At 42.4% G+C, this 23,669-nt stretch overlaps 1 protein-coding gene across 3 annotated transcripts in view; it reads right to left on the bottom strand.

Annotated features, from left to right (window-relative positions):
* Positions 1–23,669, bottom strand: part of LOC125016674 (low-density lipoprotein receptor class A domain-containing protein 4-like) — a 232,025-nt gene that overhangs the window by 96,506 nt on the left and 111,850 nt on the right. For all 3 annotated transcript variants that reach the window (XM_047599309.1, XM_047599307.1, XM_047599308.1), the window contains exon 3: positions 5,057–5,197. In XM_047599309.1, coding sequence (XP_047455265.1) covers positions 5,057–5,197 — 141 coding nt within the window. The remainder of the gene's footprint in view (positions 1–5,056; positions 5,198–23,669) is intronic.

Below are 23,669 nucleotides of genomic sequence, written 5' to 3'. Positions count from 1 at the left end.
AGGTGCTGCAGGGGGGTTGCAAAATCTTTGGTTGATTAGACATTTTTTCATATTTTTTTTTATTATTATTTTTACCCACAATTTTTCTTTAAATACATATTAACATGAATCCAGTATATTTTAGTAAAGGGACAAATGGAGGCAGAAGATGTTATTTTTCTATCTATGCATCTTTTCTCATTCAGCGATACACCGCACCAGCGCCACACTAGACCTGTCAATCTGGACACAGTAGGCCCCGCCCCTACTGCTGCTGAGCCAATCACATGGCAGGATAATAAACGCTGACTCAGGCAGGTTCCCCACAATTGAAATCCAGAGGCACGCTGCAATATTAGCAGAAGCTAACAGAGTAGCTCACTACTGAGGCCAAAACTGCTTGTGATTAACTGTCTTTGATACATTTAGCTTTGTTTAAAGTTAAAACTTGAATTTGTCAATGTTTTTTAACTTTATTTGTCAATTATATACAGTATATACCAGTTAAGTATGATCATATCAGGTATGTTTATGTTTGTTGCGTACTCATCCTACTGTTGCACATATTTGAAATAAAAAAGATAGAACACATATTGTATTTAAGGGGTCCCTACTTAATCTCTCCATCAGTTTGTGGGTCCTTGTCCTGAAAAACATTAGAGACCCCTGTGATGAAGCAAAAGGGAAAACAACCCTTTCAAATTACGCCGCTGTCTGTTTCTAATGAATCTTCAGGCACGTTATAAAATTATACAGTGACATTACAAATAAGAAATTACCACAGTGTGTTCAGAACACAGCGTGCAGTTTCACCCAGATTCAAAAATAACATCCAGTTCTAACTCGTATTTTGCTACAGTTCCTTTGAGCCACATTGAGCTCTGCAGAAAACATTTCCACAGAAAATCAATTCCACTCACTTGATGTGTTGTGGCTGCTCCCAACGTAAGGAGAGAGGTACACATGTTTTGTTGTGGTGTGTGGCGTGACTCTTGCTGAGCAGGAGCTGTGACAAAGAGCGCGGCATTGTGTGCCGATGCTAAACACTCTAACCTGTATAACGAACATTTACACTTTTGCCTCGTCTTTACTATCACACCGCGGCCGCTTTAAGTTTTTCAATCGTTAGCTAAATCGAGCCACTTTAAGCTACAGGTCCTACCAGATAAACAAAGCTCAGGGCAGAAAAACTCTTTAACGGTGCAGGATTTATTGATCTGAGCATGAATGCATCACTTTAAATTTCATTTTTCAAGAGGCAGGATATCACTTCTTCTTTAAAAACAAACGCACATAGTCTCACTTTAAAAGCCAGATGAATAATACCAACTGCATTAAATGTAGGATGTTAAAGTTACTAGTGACACTTTGATGAGCCAAAATGGTTGCCACAAGGAAAAAATGCATTACTTTTGCATTACCTTTAAGTTACGTTCACCAGAAATAACTGGAAATGTGTGATTGCATTCAGTGGAGCTCATTTACACATCCAGGAGGAGGTGATGTAGAATGCTATAATGACTAAGCTAGGCTAACAGCAGCACAATATAATGGCTGTAATTGTGACTCATGGCTCAATACATATTGTGACAGAGATGCTGTAAATTTAGGTGTATTCATATTGAAATCAGGTTTGCTAGAAGCTGCTGCTGTATATTGTAACCGAGCACCTAAAGAAAGCTGGCGCCACTTAATACGAGCTACTTCGCACGAGGTGCAGAAATCTTTTGGTTTTCCACGCAAAGTGAACTTAACTATAATGTTCTTCGTGTCCTTGTCTCCGACCGGCTGAAAATAATGAGCATGCGTCCATCTCATGAATGTAGAGTCCGACTCTGCCGCAGTCGCAGTCATTTTCTCCCCAATCAGCTGTTCTCTAGCACTAACAGGAAGTTAACATTTGTTCGGTTTTTTCAAATCTTGAATTTGTATAAAACACACAGCTCAATTAAATTAATTGATTTCAGGTTTAAAATCCATTGTAACGCGCATTACTGACATTTGTACAGAGTAAAACAGTACAAGTAGTTTTTTGAAATGCCTTACATCACAGCAAAAAGTAATGCATTACTTTTGTAACATGTCACTCCCAACACTGACTACAGGGGACGTAGAAACTGTCGTGCAGGAATAGTATTTACTTGGGCTTCATCAGACATAAGATGCAAGATTATTCTTTGAGAGGCAAATGCACTATGTCTGATATAGACGTATTATCAGGTTAAATTGTGTTTGTTGTGATAAAGTAGAAAGGGAGAGGAGGAGAGGAGGAGAGGAGGAGAGGAGGTGCAGGGAGTGAGATGCAGGGCGTCAGACTGCAGTGTGTCTAGACAGTATTCATGATCCATCTGTCTGCCACCGCCACGGCAACAGCCAGCGGCTGCAACAAGATGGCAAACTCCATTACCACAGAAACATTTTCTCTGTCCCTTCCCTCCTCTTCTCTTTCGCCTCCTCGTCCCCCTTCGTTTTCCGTCCACGCACCTCCATGTTTCAGCCTGGTCCTCTGTCTCCCTTCCAACCCGTCTTTGTCTCTCCTCTCCCTCCGAGTCTGGCGTGCACGCTTTTCACTCCCTGACACTATTTATTTTTCTTATTTAGCAAAATCTCTCTCTTTTTCCTTCCCTGCCTCCTTTCCTTCCCTACATCCATCCATCCATCCATCCCTCCGTATCTCCCAGGCATCACCAGAATATGTGCACCGGCTCAGAAAATTACAATCATTGTACAGCTTTCCGTAACGCCAGCCGCAGACACTTACATTAACATTCGTTCTAGACAGCTAAATATTTTAAGTACCTGGCTCAGAATTCTATCCATTGGAAATGAGCCCCCCCCTCCCACCTCGCACCTCCCCCCCCTCCCCTCGTCCCAAAATAAAAAAAGAAAAATGAAAAAAAAAAAAGTTTGCTCCCAGTAGCTTTTGGAAAGGTAGACAGACAGACAGAGAGAGAGGGAGAGAGAAAAAAAAAGAGATAAATTCACAAAACAACAAGGTTGGATGGGTTGGAGAGGTGAAATGCATTTGAAGGAGGGAGTAAGGGGGCGGGGGAGTGAAAGAGGAAGAGTGGGATGTGAGGAAGGTAAAGAAGCCGCCAGACACACACACACACACACACACGCAGACACACACTCACAGAGCCAAGGATGAAAGTGCTGCTGTAAAAAGTTTTCCCTCTCCTCCTAAAAGTTGTTGAAAGAGAACGCTGCAGCACATCAAAGTGGCCTGGCAGACAGCCATCGGAGCCCATTGGTGTCCTTCACCCTCTCTCTCTTCCTGCGTCTCTCCCTAAATCTCCCCCCCTCTCTCTCTCTATCTCTCTCTCTCTGTCTCTCTCTCCCACTCTCCCTCTGCGCTTCCATTGATCGTGACGAGTCAGGGGAACACTCTCATCTCGTTCCCTGGACAGTGCTGCCTCGGCGGGAGGTGCGGGGAGGTGGTTGGTGCCGTCGGTGGGGAAGGTTGGGGATGTGGCGGGGTGCTCGTGAAAGAGAGACTCAGACAAAATAAGAAAAAATAAAATAAAAACCTGCAGAAAAATGGAAACGTTTTGAGGAAGATGTTTGATGGATGTGGAACAGCCTGAAATGTATCTTCGCTAAAGAGCGTTTCCTCCACGCTCCTATATGTGTATTTATAGAATTATACCGGGACTCAGTCGCTGCAATTTAAACTGGGAGTCTTTATTGAGATACTTGTAATCGCATGTCTGACACATCTCTGTGTGTCAACACCTGGAAAACCAATCGGCCATAACATTACAACCACTGACAGAGGAAGTGAATAACATCAATCATCTTGTGACAGTTGAGTGTCCTCTAGGTTAAACTTTTGGACCTCACATACTTGTAGATGTTACTTAGACATGTACCACCCACCTAGACCAGACTGCCCCCCCACCCCTCCCCCACCCCATAGCCTCAATGACACTCCTTGACGGCAGGATGCACAAACGCTTTGGGAACAACTGAAACGTGAAAGACAGCACAAGGTGTTGATCTGGCCTCCAAATTCACCAGATCACAAAGTATCTGATAATCCACAGAGGCCCCTCCCCTCAACCCATCGGACCCAAAGACCCCCCCCTCAACTAACAACATCCTGTTACCAGACACCATAAACACCCTCATAAGGCCCATGTCCATTCTCTAATGAGTCACAACTGTTTTGGAGGAACAAGAGAGACCTGCTCAGGATTGGGAAGGTGGTCATAATGTTATGCCTGATCGTGTAAGAGTCTTGTCTAACCCCATCTACAAGCATCAGATTTGAGTACGATCGGTGAAGCTGCTCATGATTTATCAGAGAGATGCATCGTCAGATCTCGGCCGATACAACAAACACAGCCTCAGAGTAGAGACTGACACAAACACAGACGCATTCAGACACTCGCACATCCCCCAAATGACACAATATACACCAAGCAGATCCTGATGAGCACAAAAATGAATTCAGTCGTGTATATTTCAGATTCGAGTGTTGCTCCTGATGCTAACCGGGCAGCAAGCCGACATGTCCTGCTCCATGACTGCAGCCGCCTTTCTACTGGTGCTGAAAACGCCCTCGGCCGGTGCTTCTGTTTAACGTTTTGGACTAGCGAGGGCAACGTGATGTATATATTTGGATATGGATTTAATTCTCGTCAGTGTTCGTGTGATTTGATCCACTTGACTGTGAATTAAAAAGCAGTTTAATGTATTCCTGAGTCCTCGGTGCCAGTTGAAGGCTGGCAACTCAGCTTCTGAACCGAGTCTGATGCAGACACTGATGCTTTTTTCCAAATCCATCAGCCACAAAAAAACAAAAACAAAATCCATTCCAGAAAACTATACTCTACGGAAAGTGCGCCACTCCTACAAAGAGGACTGTGCAACCCCTCAGACTGCACATCAGCAACCCGCATCGTTTCTGCCAGGAAAGACAAGGAGAGACCCCCAGGGGAGCAGACAGAACGGAGGCAGCAGCAGCAGCAGCAGCAGAGAGAAGAGACGAGGCAGAGAGTGGAGGATGAGGGAGGAAAGAAGAAACGGCTGTGGAGAGAGGCAGAGAGGTGTAGCAGCGTCCTGCGGCACTCACAGTTGAAGATGCCCGGCGGAGGGTGCTGGGTGACCACAGGGCAGTTCTCCTCATCACTGTTGTCCCCACAGTTATTCAGCTGGTTGCAGATCAGCGAGCCCAGACGCAAGCAATTCCCGTTGGTGCAGTGGAACTTGCACTCTGTACAGCGAGGGAAGGGGGGTGGTGGTGGTGGGTGAGGGGGGACAAACAAGAAGGAGTAAGTAACATTTCTTAGAACAACTATTTCAAACATTTAGTTCTCTGAAAAGAGCCGAGCGTGAATCAGGGCTCATTGAAAATCAGGGCTGAGGCCAACGCGGTAGCCAAAGCTGCACTCTGCATCCAAACAGAACAAAATGTTCGGTTTATTCAAGGTCCTGAAATCATTATTGCCCATGAGGAGCGATGAAAGAATCGATCCAGCTTCTTCTCTGCAAAGGAGAATTGTCCAATATTGTGATAAAGTGTTTAAAATGAAAAAAAAAAATAAAAAAATAAAATGTTTCGAGAGAGGGAGAGAAAACGCAAGTTAAAACAAGCGCGCCCACGCACGTGCGCCCGCAAACAGCCGCGCACGCAGACTCGGAACCGAAATGTGTAAAAGCGCGGCATAACTTCACGGACAATGAAGCGCTCAGATGCTGACCCGTTGTGTTTAGTTCTCCCTGTTATCCACACTTGAGAACGCGCAAGGTCAGATGAAATGATTTACTTTCTTTCTTTTTCCACCTGTAAGCTCTGAGTTAATGTGTTGAGTTCCCACAGAAACAAGGTCAGATGGAAAAAAAAATAAAAAAAAATAAAAATGGCCTCCCGTTCAAAACAACAAATAAATAAACAGCTCTTTCAAACGGGTCTTTGATGTGGTGCAGCCCCGAAACATAATGTGCTCCCGTCACGGTTATTACCAAAATGCTACTTTCCCTCCAAATATTAATGTGCCTGATTAGGACTAACCAGCGGAAAGAAAAAACTATGAGCTATAAATGTGAGGATGAAATATATATATATATGTGTGTGTGCGTGTGTGTGTGTGATAATCGTGCAGAACTTTAATCAGAATAAGAGAAAATAACAACAATAAAGTGTTTGAGGCACTGGAAATGTGCGATCAGCCATAATATTAAAACCACTGACAGGAGATGTCGATAACATCTTGTGACAATACAGTGTAGTGTTCTCCCAGGGAACTTTCATTCATTCACGTGGATGCTACTTAGACCCAACCTATAAGACCCTCTCACTCTCACAGGTGGTCACTTGTGGTATTTTACTCCCCCGCTGGCGAAAATCATAGGATAGGCATCTGTGTATTTTTTTTATATGAATTTTTAATCCAGAGAGGGTTTAAATTATTTATAAAAAACATCCTCCCACATGAATATAAGGTTTACGGGCCAGGCGGGAGGCCATGATTGAGGCCAGCAGGGAGGCACTTTGTTGTGCCATCTCTTAGTCCAGCATCCAGTGGTTCTCTACTTATTACATCCATGGTTATTTCAGCAGAGGCTAATATAGCCCGCTGTTAGGATACCATCTCATTTCCGAGTCACGCTTCCTCCCAGAGCGTTGTCGTAACATTACTGGACCCTCTTACCCTCACCTGCGTTAATCCCTCGCAACCTATCGCACGCACAATAGTGAGCGCTCTCAGCAGCAGCCATGCGTGCAGCACTTGGGGGTTTAGTTGCCTTAAACCACATAAACCCCTGAAGGGATTCAAACCGGTGACCTTTTGTTGCCACGTCGTCGGACACGTTGCATTGGATCCAGGATTTGAGACGGAAGAAGAACATGTGAAGAATGCCTGCTGACCGCATTTAGGCCACTGCACTGCAAGAATATTTGCAATTCAGTTGTCACCCAGTGGTTTGGTAACTTTGGTAACAGGACCTGATATTACAAAAGGCCCCTGTCCTTGACTGAGAGCTGAGTTTTGGGATTTTTATAGAAATGTTAACATATCAGCTTCTGAGATTTGTGCTCTGGTTTAATTCATTATCAATCGCTCACGTAACCTGCGTGTTTTTATCATGTATTGATGCTGCATGTATGCTCTATTCAGATGTTTGTATCAAACTGATTGGTCCCCCCATATGAGCTACATCCTTATTGGTATTCTGGGGGTTTCAGGCTCTTTGAAGACCAAACTACAGACTAGTCGACTAATTAGTTTGTCAGTTACACACCTGTGGTTTAAGCATCATGTGGACTAGACGGTAACAACATGGACGCCTCAGAGAAGACAGGTGAGGAGCCCGACGTTTCGCTGCAGCAAACTAGCAGCGGTTCATCAAGTGTGTGGAAATACTTCACTAAAGATGGAGCCCATTTTACTGTGACACGTCGGTCCTGAAATGCGACAGAAGTACCACTGCAATGCACACTCATCTGAAAAGGCAACTGGAAATGCTAGCAGAGGACGGTGCGAATCCTATCGACATCAGTTCAGTTAACAACTTCACCAGAGGGAACTGTTTGACAGTGAATTACATCGTCAAAGTTATTAGACCTTTAGCTGGTACAAAGCTTCAGAGAAATGCTACTTTTTTACTCAAAATGGCTAAACTATCCCACCTTCCATCAAGATGTGGAAGATTTAAAGCTATTAAATGCTATTTATGGTGCCTGTTTTTATACAGGCTATACATTTGCAGTAGACAATATGCAACACATGAGCTGTCGGTTCTCAGCAAATGCGTTCAGGTCAAGAATATAGGTTTCATTGTTGCTAAGCATTACTTTCTACTGTGTTTTTATTAGTGACATCATTAGCGACTAGTCAACTTGACTTTCATCACATAACACTTTAAAAAATCGGAGCTTGTGTAATCCCTAAAACTGAGGCATTTGGATTTATTATTGATGGTATATGAATAGAATTTAACTGAACTTCTGGTCTCCCTCTGAAAGCTTGTGGTTTCCCATAGAAGGACACATTCACCATCGCACAGTAACATAATATCCTAGTTACTCTGACTAATCCACAAACCAAACTGTCAACATCTCTCCCGCCTTAAAATAACAGATCTTAATGCAAACTTTGGTCAAATGTGTGGGTCACTTAAAGTAACTTAAAGTGTCATTGGTTCAGCAGGTTGACGGTAAATTCTTCCCATTTGATCAAGTACGTCAGCAAGGTTGATTCACTAAAGGGTTACTGGCAGGTTCCCTTATCCAAGAGGGCATGTGAAATTTCGGCATTTATAACACCAAACAGTTTGTTCTCTTACAAGGTCATGCCTTTTGGGTTACACACCATTTTGACACACACACACACACAACTTGAAGACTGTTTAATAATTTAGTGTGTGAACTGTGTGTGTGAATTACCAATTATATCATAGCCGGAATAACAACCCATTAGGTGCACGGAGTATTTACGCTCACATTCGGCAGTCCTCCTGAATAACACGCTGAGCAAACACGGCTAACTGCACAACTTCATTTCAAGTGAAGCCACAAAGTTTCTCCGTTAAATCAGGCTCTGATTTATCACTGCCAAAATAATTATTACTGTAATTAAAACTCACACAAACTTTTAGCAAATAATAATTGAGCGGTGGAGGCGTATTCACCTGCATGTCATCTCCATGGATACACTTTCTAACTCACTTTATTTTTTTCTCTGAAAGAAAGGAAACATTTTTTTTTTTTTTTTTTTTTTTTTGCAACTGATAATGCAGAGGGGAGAATCTTCCCATGATACTGATAACGAAGGAAAGAACTGGGACGAGTAATGCGAAGCGCCAAGTTGGGTGAGCAAAGTAGTAGTTTGCATTCATTTCCTTAAAAATTGTGTCAGGGAAGATGCTCCAGGAAAGTGCAATATCAGTAATGACACTAGCGTATATTTGGTAGACTCACAGAAGCGTTAAGAGCTGAAGCTTACAATTGGTACGTACTTCGGTACATGTTGCGTATTCCCAAGCCAAACATGCCCCAAAAAGAATTGTGGGTATTCTTCTGTTATAGATAATGAATGCAATTAATCCTTATTCCACTTTGCAAAGCTGAATTCTGGAGGAATGTGAACCCTGCATCACACCCACACTTGGTACGAACAAGCAGGCGAGTAGAGAGCTATTGACGAGAGCAAACTTTTGAAAACCTCTGGAAGACTCGTTGAAATGTGTCAAAATCTGAAACAAATACATTGATTTTCAAAAAAAAACGAAAGAGCAGGTGTGAGGAGAACCCGAGCACAGGGCTGTGGGGTTAATAGAAGGAGAGCAGATGCAGTCCTGACATTAGGAAATACCCAATTTAACTGCACACTGCTCCTTATATTTAATCATATATTTAAGCATCAATAATTAACCGCGTGCCGACACAGCATCACACACAGCCTTCCCATACTCAATCATTTCTCTAGTTAATTCTTGTTTAGATTTATTTATTATTTTGTTAGTTAACAGCTTCAAGGACGGAATATTTTAATATTAATTTTAATATATTTTTTTTGCTTTTCAGTGATCATTCATAACTAGTACCAGTATCAGAGCAGCCCTGTTGAGTAGGTGGTCTTTAATGTGACTCAGGACACATTGTGTGTTCACACTGTCAAAGGAAAGAAGACGAATGAGACACAGACCGTCTCTAAATGTGGTCGGATAATCGGATCTCTCCAATACGACGTGTTCGATATCGATACTTTCGATACTTCAGTCATCCAAGGTAACGTAGGAACACGGTGGAAAGAAGCTAAACTGAGTTGTTGCAACTCAACAAACCTTGTGAAACACAAACTCAGGTTAAACCACAACACAGAATATGAGGCATTTATGATGAGGAGGACAGAAGAAGAGAGCACAGAGTCAGAATTAAGTTTTAATTTTATAGTAGTTCTTAATAGTATAAAACAATATTTTTTTAATGGTCTTTTTATTATTATTTTTTATTTTTTTAGTGTTTGAAACACCATTTTCATATATTTTGTAAGATTGTTTGGTTTTTCTTTTGTTGTATTAGCTCAGCTCTATAGTAAATGAGGACACTACCTCAGTTATACTTCTGGGTTTATAATAAATAAGTAAGGAAGGCTATGAATGCTATGAAGCTATGATTTTTTTTTTTTTTTTAGGTTTACCAGACACATTGGAGCGTATTCACACAAAGTATTGGTATTGGCCTGAATTTTACTCAGTATCGGATTGAACAGGAAATCGGTGTACAAAAAAATACAAAAAAATAAATAAATAAAAATCTTCCAGTTAATGGTCTTCTCACGTAAAAGAGACTTGATAAAGTACTATCTTTTGGCGGTTTCTTTCTTTAAGGAAAGAATTTATGACTCACAATTGCTGCTTGATCTCAAGTGTTACCCATGTGTAGGCATGTTGCTGAGCTTTGTTGTGTGTGGATGTGAATCCAACTTGCCGTGAATTCAAACTTCTGCTTAATTGTTGTCGTTCTTGAAGTGTAAATGTGCACTCAAGTGCTCCAGACTGAAGTGTTAGTTTGTGGACAGATGCACTGTCTGCACGTCCGGACGTCCAGATTGCTAACAGCGTTCTCCTGTCCTACCGCTGTTGTCCAACAGGGGCTTGCTTTCACTTTCACTTTAGCACACAGCAAAGGCTGCAAAGGCCCACAGAGATCCAAACACCCTATAAAGTGTCCACGGTGCATGGCAGCCAATCAGCTCATTGTAGCCTCAGGCCTCCTGGAACAAAAAACTGGATCCGAGACAAAATCTGAAGTCATTCATCCTGATAGCTTCATGTGGTTTAACTACAGGGTGGTGAGATGCGGCGTGTTTAGTTCTGCCAAATGCTTTAGTTTGGAGACATAAATAGAAACAAAAGAAAGTTCCACATGTTCAGTCTCCCAAATGGGTCGTGTTTAATTTATGAGTGGTACGTGAAGCAGAGAAAATTGGACTTATTTACAAGACTCCACTGAAATATTCAGCTAAATGATGTCTTCGCCATAGTAACAAATCAGCTCTGACTCTTGGGCGCCAAACTCATTACTTAATGCGATTACACAGGTCTAATCGAGCGCCGTAATCAAGTCTCAGCCAGATTCTCCACACTTCTGGTCTGGATTCTTCTTCTTCTTCTTCTTTTTTTTTTGTAACTATTTGTCCTTGGCACGGTAATAGATGGAGGGTGGAGGCGAAAAAAAAAAGAAAAAAAAAGAAAAACTTCACAGGAGAAAAAGTGGAGGGAAACATTTTAATGAAATTCATTAGAGTGGCTGGGGAGGTGCGGCGCCGCTGTGTTTCGTTGGACCTAATCAACACACACAAACACTCGTACCTGCACACGTACAGCCCCGCGCCGGGCGAACACCTTGAAGGACCCGCTCCTGGTGCGAGTCCTTCCTATTTGCCCGGCTGCCAGCGAGCGACCTAATGACACTGCACATTTTCTCCTCTTCCTCCAATAACAAGAACAGCTTGTTCTGCTCTTGTCTAGACGGCGGCGGAGGGAGGAGGGGCAGGAACAGAGATCCGATTCAAGGAACAGAGCAGCATGACTGTTCTTTGGAAAGAGCCCTCTCCCCTTCTTCTGAGTGACAATTAGTGAAGCCTCAGTGACTTGCCCAGCCTCTCCTCTCGTCTCTCCGTCTTTCATTTTGTCTCCTCTATTACTCTGATCGTCTGTCTAGCCTCCTCTCTCAATCTCATCTCCTCCTTTGTCTATCCTCGGCTCTCCAGCTCTATTACTCTCTATTACTCTCACATCTTGTCTGTCCCATCTTGTCTTCCTCCCTTCTCCCATCCTCAGGCCAGACCCCCATACCCCCACCCCCTCACCCCCACCCCCCCTCTGTCCACGCCACGCTTCTTTTTCTTCCTCTGAGGCAACGCTCCCGATAAGTTGTCACATGAATTTGAAGCAAAACTTAGGAAATGTCAGGAGATGTGAGGCAACATTCAACCAGTCCCCCACCACCCCGCCTCCCACCCCCACCCCCGTCATAAGCACAGAAACACACAGGTTAATTTGTGTCGTACAAAAATGCCAGAGAGAGAGAGAGAAGTTCACGTCCGGCTGAGTTCAAGATCAGGTTAAAAAAAAAAAAAAAAATGAGCAGGGGAGGAAAAAAAAAAGCCATTCATAAAAACACTGTTAACCGAGAAGTCGGAAATGTTATTATTTATTAGAAAAGTATTGGAAATGTAATCTACTGCTGCTCAACGTTATTTCTATACATGTAAAGAGACGGCTTGAGATCTTTTTGAAAGGTGTCTTTTCATTTAAGTCCTTTGATTTCACACGTTATATTCATCATTATATTTAGCACAATCGCCACCTATTCATCTTTCAGAACGCGCAACAAAACGATGAAAAATGACGAATAAAATCTTTCAGATGATGTTTTGGAAACTTTTATTAAGACACTCTAATGAATGTGTATGCTTTGTTCCCTTGCTCTTACAGGCTGTGTTTTCAGTTAGATTTTGACAGTTTCCTAAATTAACGATCAGGCATAACATTACGACCACCTTCCTAATATTGTGTAGGTCTCCCTTGTGTCTCTAAAACAGTTGTGATTCGTCAGACTATGGACATGGGCCTTCTGAAGGTGTCCTGTGGTGTCTGGAAACAGGATGTTGTTAGTGGGGGCCTTTGGGTTGAACTATTGGTTGAGGGGAGGGGGCTTCTGTGAATCAACCCACCCACAGATACTTTGGGATCTAGTGAATTTAGAGGCCAGGTCAACACTTTGTGCTGTTTTTCATTTTTTTTTTTTTTTTTTTGAGGTGTGGTGTCTGTGTCAGGCTGCATCCTGCTGTGGATGGCTGCTGCCACCAAGGAGTGTCAATGATATGGGGTGGGGGTGCCTGGTCTGGTCTAGGTGGGTGGGTCATGTCTAAGAAACATCCACATGAATGAATTCCAGGTCCAAAAGTTTCCCAGCAGAACACTGAATTGTCGCAAGATGATCAATGTTGTACTTCTCCTGTCAGTGGTTTTAATGTTGTGGCAGATCAGCGTACATTTTTATCATCCAGGCATAAAACTTAATTCCATAAGATATTCGTGTTTGCTTGGTTTTCAGGTATTTCTGTTTCCACGTTTAAATACTGGACAAGATGCTCTATGTTATTTACTTCTTCTGTCACAGAGTCATAATGTTGTGGCTGATCGGTGTATGTGATACAGACAGGCAGTGTGCTACAAGGCTACATCTGCATACTTCACTTAAAGTTAGCACCGAGGATCTCGATCAAGATCAAGATATTTCACAGAAGTAAAATCACAGGTTTACATAAATCAAAGTCTTAATGACAGTTCTTATGGTTGCTAATTAATTGACTTTCTTCAAAAGCAGGCTGCTAACCTTGTCTGCTGCTTGGTGCTGCGTAGGTAACTACGCACATTTTTTCTTTTTCTTTTTTTTTCTGAAAAAAGATGCCTATTGCAGCTGGAAACAAGGGTTAACTGTTTTCAAATACTCCTACATAGCGCAGCTCATTAGCAACCTAGGAGCTACATAAAGTAAAGCCAGAAGTGAATATCATACTGTATATAGCGGTTATTAAATTGTATGTACACACTGCCTTATCTTATCTATATTACACAAAAGCAAGTCTCATGGGAGCTTACCAGAATCATCGGGGACCCTGAGGGACAGCTTCAGTTCAAGAGACACTGTCGTTAAAAGGTTCCACTATCAAATATAATGCTTTTCTGCACTAAACCCAACACACTTGTGCTGCACCATCACTCCACTGTTTGCTGTTTATTTTTTTCACAACATTAAGGCAACAGTGTCAGCATTTTATTCACATAGCATTAGGCAGCAGCATTAGGTCAGAGGAAAACAGCAAACCAAGACAGGGAGCTAAACAAGGCTAAAATGGAACATTTCAGCCAAGAGGACATACAGAGACAGGCAATGCTAAAATGAGACTGATAATTGTCCCTGTGGGGGAAACCCCTTGTACAAATAGAGGATCTGAGAAAAGGTGGCCTATAACATGCACAGCCATGTTCAGGTATTGAAATAGTTTCATTAATTTATTGGTGACTTTATTGTATTACACAATGAAGTAATCCCTGTGTCCACATATAAGGAAAGTTTTTTTTCCCCAAAACCTACTTCCTGTTCATAGATGACGCTAAGTTTTTATAGTTCTTAGGTTCTACTAATCCTAAATATCTTGCAGAAATTAAAAATGAGTTGCAAAAAAAAAAGCGTTGGGTCTCAGGAGGTTAAAAGTTTGCAAACTTGTATGTCACACGTGAAAACTGTCTTTGTTGTGGACGTCATCAAGACGCTCACGGAAGCTATGGTTCAACTCTTCGCAGTCCACCAAAGTGGAAAAGTAAAAATTGGCTAATCAAGGCGGAATGAACTGATTTCATTTCGAAATGTTGCCTTAACTGCTGCCAAATTCAGGCCGAGGTCGTCCTACACCCTTCAGATGAATGGTTTCAGACCGTCTGTGAAGTGAGGTTGTCATCAGAAGAACGCAGCTTTGTCTGGAGCACTATAACACCGGGATTTAAAACATGCAAGAAAAAACACGAATGTTGTGTTTCCATTTGGTAACAAAATATAAAATAGGCCCAGCAGTGGTGAAAGTAAAAGGCAGATAGGAGAATGGAGGAGATGTCCTTGTGATTTTGTGCGCACCTAATGAGGCAAATGAGGCTGAGGCCTACAATGGTAGGTGAATAAGAATGGCATTGTCATTGTGGTCAATCTCAAGGAGAGGCATGCAGGATAAGAGAGAACGGCTGTGTGGGTGAACCGCGAAGGCTTCAGAGACACTTTATTTCTTGGAGAAGTTGGATCCGGACTCAGTTTGCAGCAAAATCCATCCACGCTTTTCACTCGACGAATTGCAACTTTTTGCTTGAATTCAATTCATCCGATATAAATTGTTTTGATTAAAACTTCTGTCCTCAGAAGACACTCAAGAGATTTGACTAAACTGTCCAATTACTGCTCATCACCATTTGCATAAACCCTTTCTTTTCTTCTCTCGCACTCCTTCTTCATCTTCTGCCTCTCCTCTCTTGCCTGTCTCCCGTGATGTCGGTCTGTCATTCAGCTGATCTGCCGGCCTGTCTGCTTCAGCAGGAAGAGGAGGAGGAGGAGGACGATGGAAAGATGACAGATGGCAGTAGCAACAATAAACAGGAAGAGGAGGCCGTGGAGAAGAGGGAAGTAGTGTAGCGAGGAGGAGCAGGAAGAAGAGGATGGAGGGGAGATGATGAGGAGCGTGGCGGTGATGAGATTGTGGGCAATGAGAGAGCTGAGGAGGAGGGCGATAATGACAGCATCATAACGAAATGGGAGAGGGAAAAGTAGGAAGACTCTAAAGCTGCGGAGCCACGAGAACTACAAACTTGTCCGACGCCCCTGTTATGACAGCAGCAGACAGGACGTGTGATATTGGCAATCAGCTGGTGGAGTCTCTGCAGAATTTAATTTCTCCAAAGGGAATCTCTCAATACGAATAAATTACTGCTATGAAAGAGACTCTTCGTTCTCATTCGTTTCCTGTTACTTTCATCTCCTGCACTGTTCTCTAACAAGGAGAAACCAAATCCTGCAGTGGGGAACAAAACTGCTCATGCAGACTGAAAATGTGTGACGGGAATTGCACTTTGACGCGTGTGTGCGTGCGTGTGTTTCTGTGTGTGCCTGTGATATAACGGAGTGTTGTAGTCGTCGCTTGCCAGCGACAGACCGGGGGCCGGATATTCGTTTTTAGCAGTAACAGCGTGTTTCTATTCGTTTGCATGTGCCGACCAAAGTGTCCTTGGGCTTTTTTGTGTGTTTCTATGTGTGTGTGTGTGTGTGTGTGTTTGAGCGTATATAAAAGTCAGCGAACTGTTGCTCTGAGACCTGTAACATTATAAAGCATTTAAAAAACATCTGTTTTTGCAGCATGCTCTAACATGGTGTCCTGCATGGCTGATACATACAGCCACTTAATAGTGGCATTAAAGGAAACACACGCCCCTCTGTGTCCTCCAGCGTTAACGCCAATGCTTTAATGCAAGTCCTTTACCATCTCACTAGACTGACTCCGAGACTCCCCTTATTGATTTTCTATGTGGAGAAAACTGATTATATAGAGTCATTTTATCATTCCAATGAAGTGCTGACATTAATGTCGGTAGGCTAAGACAAGTGATATTTCACTGGGAGTGGAACAAGAACATTTTTACATTACCCTCCTCTCAGCAGTGCTTGTCTAATCCTTTTATCATGTGAGATCATTCTGGAGACAATTAAGCTTCATCTTAAAGGACTCTAAAGTGCTCTATGGAGCAAAAAGATTAGTAAGGCAGCCACCGCTTTACTCCAGAGCTGGTTTGACAAATGTCGGAAAGATTGGAGGAAAAATTGGTCCAGATATTCACAGTTACCAGAGGATGAATTCTATTGATGTTGTTAGTGCCCTCGATGTTTCTTTTCAAAGAAATGCATTACGTCGACATGTATTAAATGGACTAATTTCATTCAGACGCTCATGGTTCCCAGAGTATATATCCTCGTGACCGTTTGAACCCTTAATTCATCCAAAGAAAATCATCAGGTCAACACTTGTGTTAGCTGCTTTGATTCAACCACTATCTACAAAACAACTGACATTGCCAGGAGTGTCATAGCTAGGGATGGCTATCGAAAACAGGAACCGGTTCCAGCTGGTTCAATTCGTGGATATCATTAGCCTTCATGCTTATCGACTCTCCTTATTAATACTTTTCGTGACGAATCTTTACTGCACCAAAAAGTTGTTTGCCAACCACCATAAAACGAAGGAAGAGGGATCTTCACGTCGAAGCACGTCATTCACATCATGTGACGACAAGGAAAATGCAATGGCGGAGGGACTGAAATGGTCCAAAGTGCCGCTTCATTTCACCAGGACGGACTGTAACAGCCCAACGTGCAACTTAAGCAGCAGCGTAATTTCAAGCAAGGGCGGCAACAAAACCAACATGCTGAAGCATTTGTCGACGACTCACGTATTCAATACCCAGAGTGTCATGTGTTTGACAATGTTCGGTCAATGAGTACAGCTATCAGTAGAGCAACGCTAGTGAGGATCCAGTGGCTAATTTCCTGTTTCTCGTTTATGGTTTAGTTTACACGAAACCATGAACGCCTACTTTTTCTAGACTGAAAATTCACAGGAGGCATTGATAAGGAAATCGATAAAGAATCATATCGAATCATATCTTATCCATGCCCAACCCTAGTCATTTCTATGGGAAGTGGGTGCCCGGTCTGCTCTTGGTGGGTGGTACATGGACATGGGCCTTCTGGGGGCGTCATGTGGTGTATGGCAACAGGATCCTATCGGTTGAGGGGAGGGGACTCTGTGGATCATCCCACAGATACTTGGTCAGTTTGGGATCTAGTGAATTTGGAGGCGCTATAGCAAGGAAGCTAGTTTCCCAGCAGAAGACTGAATTCTCACAAGATGATCAATGCTATTTACTTCTTCTGTCAGTAGTTTTAATGTTATGGCTGATTGGTGTAGGTGTCGAGCATGGATTTCCAAGGTGTTCACCTGACCACGGCCTACGTCATCCATCAAACGGCACTATTTCGCCAGTATAACTAAAACAACCACCACCTCCTGCACTGATCTTCTAGGTCCTAGGTTGCACCAGGAAGCATTAGGGTTCACACCCTAAAAAAAAGGTATGTGGTCGAATGTGTCCCAGACTGCCTTGGCAAGTGGTTTAGCGATCGAATGACAAAGCACCTTGGTAGTTGTTCACACTTGTATTTAGCATTGTCCTCTTCTTGTTACAGAGTTATAGAGTTACACAGTCAGCGGGTCATGGGGTGTTATAATGATATGCTGCACAACGGTGGAAGGACGGGAATAAATTGGACTTCTGTTCTTACGCAAAGCAACAACAGATATTTCATTGGACCCTTCCTGTTTGGTAAACACCTAAGCCTTTGAAACTTCATAGCTCTGGTTTGTAAGAGAGTCTCCAAGCTGTGTGGCTTTGTTCAGACTTGACTAAAGTCTTTGAGAGCCACGCAAGACTAAACTAATCTAATATGTACAGTCTGTGTATTGCCCCTTTAAATAATGCTGTGCTCCACAAACTCTAAATTAAACATCACTGTAACATTTGATCCTTTCTGTGATCACTACACACAGAGAGAGGGTTTCAAAATGTGTTTATTCAGGTACAGGTCCCTGCGTTCTCCATGGTAACTGTGAATTGTTCATGTCAGACTGTTTAATGTCCCCTCGGCCTCCATCGCTCTCCGTATTTCAGTCTTTTCTTGTCCTGCTCTCTGCTCCGTCTCTGCCTACCGCAGCTTTGCAGGGCAGTAAGGTAATAAATGTGTTGCAGATGCGTTTGTGAGCCATGAAGGATCGGGGCGTCTTTCCAACTTGCTGTCCCTCTGCCTATTTTTTCTTTTTTCTTTAACCTCCTCTCACCCGTCTCTCCTTTTGTCTCCCTTTATCCTTCACGCTTATTTTATTTTTATTTTTTTTTACCGTTTCGTTCCTTCCTTCCCCTCGTCTCATCTCGACTTCCCCTTTCTCCCCTCGATATTTCCTCGCCCCCTGTCTCCCTCGTCATCTCCTCTCCTGTATCTGGCTCTGCCGTGATAATTAAGCATGTCAGAGATGTGCTGACTTGGCGCAACAGACATCTATAGTGAAGGGGGGCTGGGGGGGTGTGACAGAACGAGGAAGCAGAGAGAGACCTTCAGGCTGTGTCTCCTTTCTGCAGTCCAGACAGTGCATCACTACGGCTCTGCTGTGGAGTGTGTGTGTGTGTGTGTGTGTGTGTGTGTGTGTGTGTGTGTGTGTGTGTGTGTGTGTGTGTGTGTGCGTGTGTGTGTTCTGGGCAGGAAGTGAGTTGAATGTACTTGTGTATGCCTCCGGGAGATGCAGTCACGCTGTGTGGCAGCAAAGTTACACTGCGTTTTAACCTTGTCTATGCATTACTTTGTCTCTGAGCCGCCCGCTGGCCCAGACGCACACACACACCAGACACACTGTAAAAATGATAACTTGAATTAGTTCGCCTCGGTCTTAACTTTACATTAACTGACCTAAAAATGTTTAGTATTTTTGGAAATATGATAAGGTATCAGCCGCAGATATTTTTATTTTTTTTTTTAGGTTTATTGTGTGAAGTTGATCTCACTACATAATATATGTTTGCCAAACTCAATATTTTGAGCAGAGCCGCATATTACAGAGAGTCTGTCCAACTAGGGAATGGACCGTCTGAGCTGTCCCTCTATGCTGATTGGCTCTGAGCTGGTCACATGTTTCATGGGCGCCATATTTGATACATCTAACCAATATTTACCCATAGAGAAGTGGCAGTAAGAGAGAATAAAGTTGGATTAAAGGTTAAAATATACCACAGTGTTCAGCCTACAGCTGCAGCACACGATCAGGGGAAACTCCATCGTTTCTCCAGTGAACATGAACGGAGAAAGTTATGGAAGCAGAAGATTAAAAGGAAGAACTGGATGTCAACATTCCCTAGTCTAACATTCCCGCTCAGTTTCCTTCGTCTTCTTGGTAATCATACCAGTAGGGATGTGCGATACCGCTATTTTTCCTTTCGAACCGATACGAAGTATCACAAAGTCTAATATCCTGATACTTTTAGACGTCTACTTGCGTACACGAAAATGATGATTTTTACAATGAACATTTGTGAATGTAATTATGAAAAAATCTATTTTATACCTCTGTAAAAGAATGAAACAAGCTGCCAAATATCAGACTTCTCTCTAATCAGAGCAATTAAAGACAATCTGTGCAAATCAACAAGTCAATGGAAAATCTGAGCAAACCGCATCTCTCAAACAAAAGTGAAAATAAGAACGCTCGCTCTGACTTCAGTATTTCCCTGCGCTCCCTCCCTCTCACGCTTTCGACTTTTTTAGACTTGGAATCGGGGTGGCACGGTGGTGTGGTGGTTAACACTGATGTTTCTGCGTGGGTTCACTCCAGCTACTCCGGCTTCCTCCCACCTTCCAGAAACATGCTCGTTAGATTGATTGGTGATTCTGACAAGAAAATCAAGTTACGTGAACAAAATATAATTACAGCTGTAGAACTCAACATTTTAAGTTCTTATCTACACAAAAATCAAGTTATCTGATCACAACATAATTAGCTGGCAGAATTATCTGTAGTTTTCTTCATAACTTAAGAATTTGAGTTGGCCTCCAAAACTTAAAAATCTATTGCAGACAACTGCTTTAAATTTTTAGTTTTTTCTTTTAAAAAGTGCACTTCATGTGGATTTCCAGGGAAGAAGAGATGAAGATAATGATTTTTTTTAAACTATTATTTCTTTAAATCTTAAAACTTAGTAGAAGGTACTCTAGAAACAACCAGGCCACGATGCATTCATGAACACACTGTACATAAAGGCGCAGCTTGAACAACTGATCTTAACAACGAATAACAAACTGTGAGACAGCATTTAATTTTAGTGCATGCTATACATCACCCGACAGTACGGCAGCAGTCTGATACCGCGTTCCATGAATATCAATTTTTATTGTCCTGCACTGTTAGACAGAGTTTTATTATGTTTATTAAGTCCCATTAATAGGGGACCCTGGAGTCTTCCAGTGGTGGAAGAGGTATTCACATCCTTTAGTTAAAGCTTCTCCCCAGACACCTCTGGAGATGTTTAAAATGCTCTGCTTTGAATAATAACTTGTGTCTGATATGATTTTTCCACGAAAAAAAAAGTAAAAATTAACTTGTTAGCGATTCCCTGCATGCCCTCCTTGACTGAGGGATCCATGAACATGCAAATATTTTCATATTTTTTTCTAAGTCGTACTACATTAAAATGGAAAATCAGTTTTACAAATCACATAATCTATGTGTTCGATACATTGGTTTGAAAATGAGTTGAAGTCAGAGATACTCATACTATATGGTTCTAAGTAATGATGAGAAAGTAGTAATTCTACACTGTAAAAATACATTAGTGATAGTAAAAGTTGTTCATTTGGACCAAAGTATCAGGAATATGTAAAATAAATGATCTTTTTCATTATGGATTCTTCATTAATCAAGCTGAATCACCGTTAAGAACAAAATAACTCAAAGTAAGAGAAGAGCTGTGGATCATCAATCATCAAATATGGCAGCATTAACAATATCTATTGGTCTCAGTCACAAAGAATCACACCACGTGCTCGTTAACATCATACTAGGGCTGATGGCAGCAGGTAGCTGATCGTTAGCTGTTAGCGAGCATCAACATGATTCAAATGCCAAAATAGATATCAAAGACAATTGCGTGCAAAAGAAGTCAAATTCAGTGAAGCATCTGCCTTGAGACACTTGAAGCACAGATGAGTCATTTTCAGGTGCTTGTATGAGAACATGACATACACATGAGCTGGCGATATGAGACAACGAGACTGACTTTGAGCCTCAACTGTATCCCACAAACTTTTAGTAGTTAGTACTAAAATGAAGTTCGAGGATAAATTTCCACTTGAAATTTCCTTTGTAGGTATTAGTACTACAGCTGTTGTTTATGTTTTTTTCAAATTAATGTAATAAGTAGGTTTTATTTATGGTGGGCGCAGTTTCCAACATTTAATTCTTTTTTTTTTTTTTTTATGTCCAGATCTCCACATCAGCAGGTAGTGCCAACACAGGGCCATGCAAATGTGTTTTACTACTAGCATTGGATTATTCTACAATATTTACTCATCATCACAGTAAAATAGTCCATCCTTAGTCAATCTGCTGCATTAATTCCTCTCTCAACCAGTAACAAATGTTGTGAGCACGTCATTATGCATTAAAAAAATAAATACTAATACTAAATTACTGTATACATTTTTGGTCATACTGTGCAGACCTACCTCTGACTGTAAAGATTTTCTTTCACTGATGTTCTACAGAATATCTGAGAAAGACACAGGCCATTTGTAGTTTTGAAAATCCCAATTAAATCACATGGATTTGAGCAGACAGTGATTTAAACATATGTTGTGCGCTTGCAAGAAATTTAATACATTTTCTGGTCTGTAGGTCGTCTACTCAGGCTGGAGGTAAATGGACCATGAGAGCAGGATCGTTTCAGCCCTATGGAGGTTAAAACGCTACACAAGCCAAACCTTCAATTTTGTCTTTTCCAAACCCGTTTACTAAGCCCTAACCAGCATGTAGGTGCAATCTGTCATTCCTCCTCTCTGTGTCTGCTGAGAATAACAAAGTAGCAACATGCTGTAAGTGATGTTCACAACATTAAACGCAGCGTCCTGCAAATACAAATTTCTCTTTGTCAGACCCACTGCCTACCCACTGTTTTTACTCCAAGGGTTTTGGAAGCCGTGTTTGTTTTGTGTCTCCTGTATATTCTCCACTTTTTCACACTTTAACATGCATCAGGTGTAAATACATGGGCAAACGCTCACAGGCTTTGGCGTTGCTTGAGCTTATGGCCTCGTGGAGTATTTTATGAAGCCCTGGGCTAATGCATAATAAGGCGTACATGGATCTATATTCATTTAGATACACGATGGATGATGTCTTTATCTTGATGAAATCACCTGACAGCAATAACGGCCCAGCGTGACCTCGCCCTCCTCCCATTTTCTCTGCGCACTACTCCTCCATAACAGACTTATCAGCGCATTACTCAGATGAGAAAGAAAATTTGAAAATGCGGGCTCTGTGTGTTTTGCAGCTTAAGGTGCCGAGAGAGCACCAGGTTAATATTCACTGGTTAGCGTTGACAGAGAAAACCTCAAAAAATATGTCCTCAGGTTGCCTGCTCACTGTCAGCTTTAACGCTCTGCCCACGCATCCGCCCACACGCATGAACAAGGTACAGGCGCGCACTCACGTGCACGCACGCCGACAGCTACGCACGCGAGCCGAGTCGCACACAAAGAAATACGCGTTTTGGACACACATGCTCGCACACACACGCCCACGCGCTACCTAGCCTGGATCTCAGCAGGCAGGCAGTGCCGACAGGCTGAGCCAAAATAACGTCTTAAACTCGGTAACCTCAGCCATCATATCAACAACTGAATCAGAACAGATAGGCAGTCTGGCTGGCTGGCTGTTCAGCTAAACAAATCACGGTTGGTTAAATGAACACGCAAAGGAAAACGACGTGTCCTTGCCCCGCAGAAGGAGTCTGCGGTTTGTGCTGAAAATGTTTAGAAATGCTTGTAAATCATTTTCTGACGCCATTGTCCATCATCATCCAGTTTGCTCAATCATCCGTCCAACGCATTAAGGACGGGCAGAGACACTGTGCAGGAGCAAAAACGGCCCGGAGGAACAGCGCAGCAGCACAAACTTCTTCTCGCATAAATCTAATGAACCTGAGGAAAAGCAGCGACCGAATGCGTTTAAGAGCTTAGCTAATGTCGCCGGTATGTTTAGGTTTTTGTCCGCAGATCCAGAAAATGTACAGTTAATACAAAACAGATGCAACACACGCCGCATGGGGTCATGTTCTCTATGCTACATCAGTTTAAAGACTGAAGAATGAATGCTCATGCTAAGTATCCGCTTGAAATGAAGTCTTACAGCTGCATCAACAGAAATACTCTCAATATGTAAATGTAGCTTGATATTTTGTGTTAATGTAATATGCTCTGACAATTATTCCACAGCCGATGACTCTCAGGTTAAGCTCTTAAAGGTTATGGTGAT

This window comes from Mugil cephalus, chromosome 11 (genome assembly GCF_022458985.1).
Source record: "Mugil cephalus isolate CIBA_MC_2020 chromosome 11, CIBA_Mcephalus_1.1, whole genome shotgun sequence".
Taxonomy (NCBI): domain Eukaryota; kingdom Metazoa; phylum Chordata; class Actinopteri; order Mugiliformes; family Mugilidae; genus Mugil; species Mugil cephalus.
Note: the sequence above shows the minus strand (reverse complement) of the source record. Positions and strands in the feature narration are given on the sequence as shown.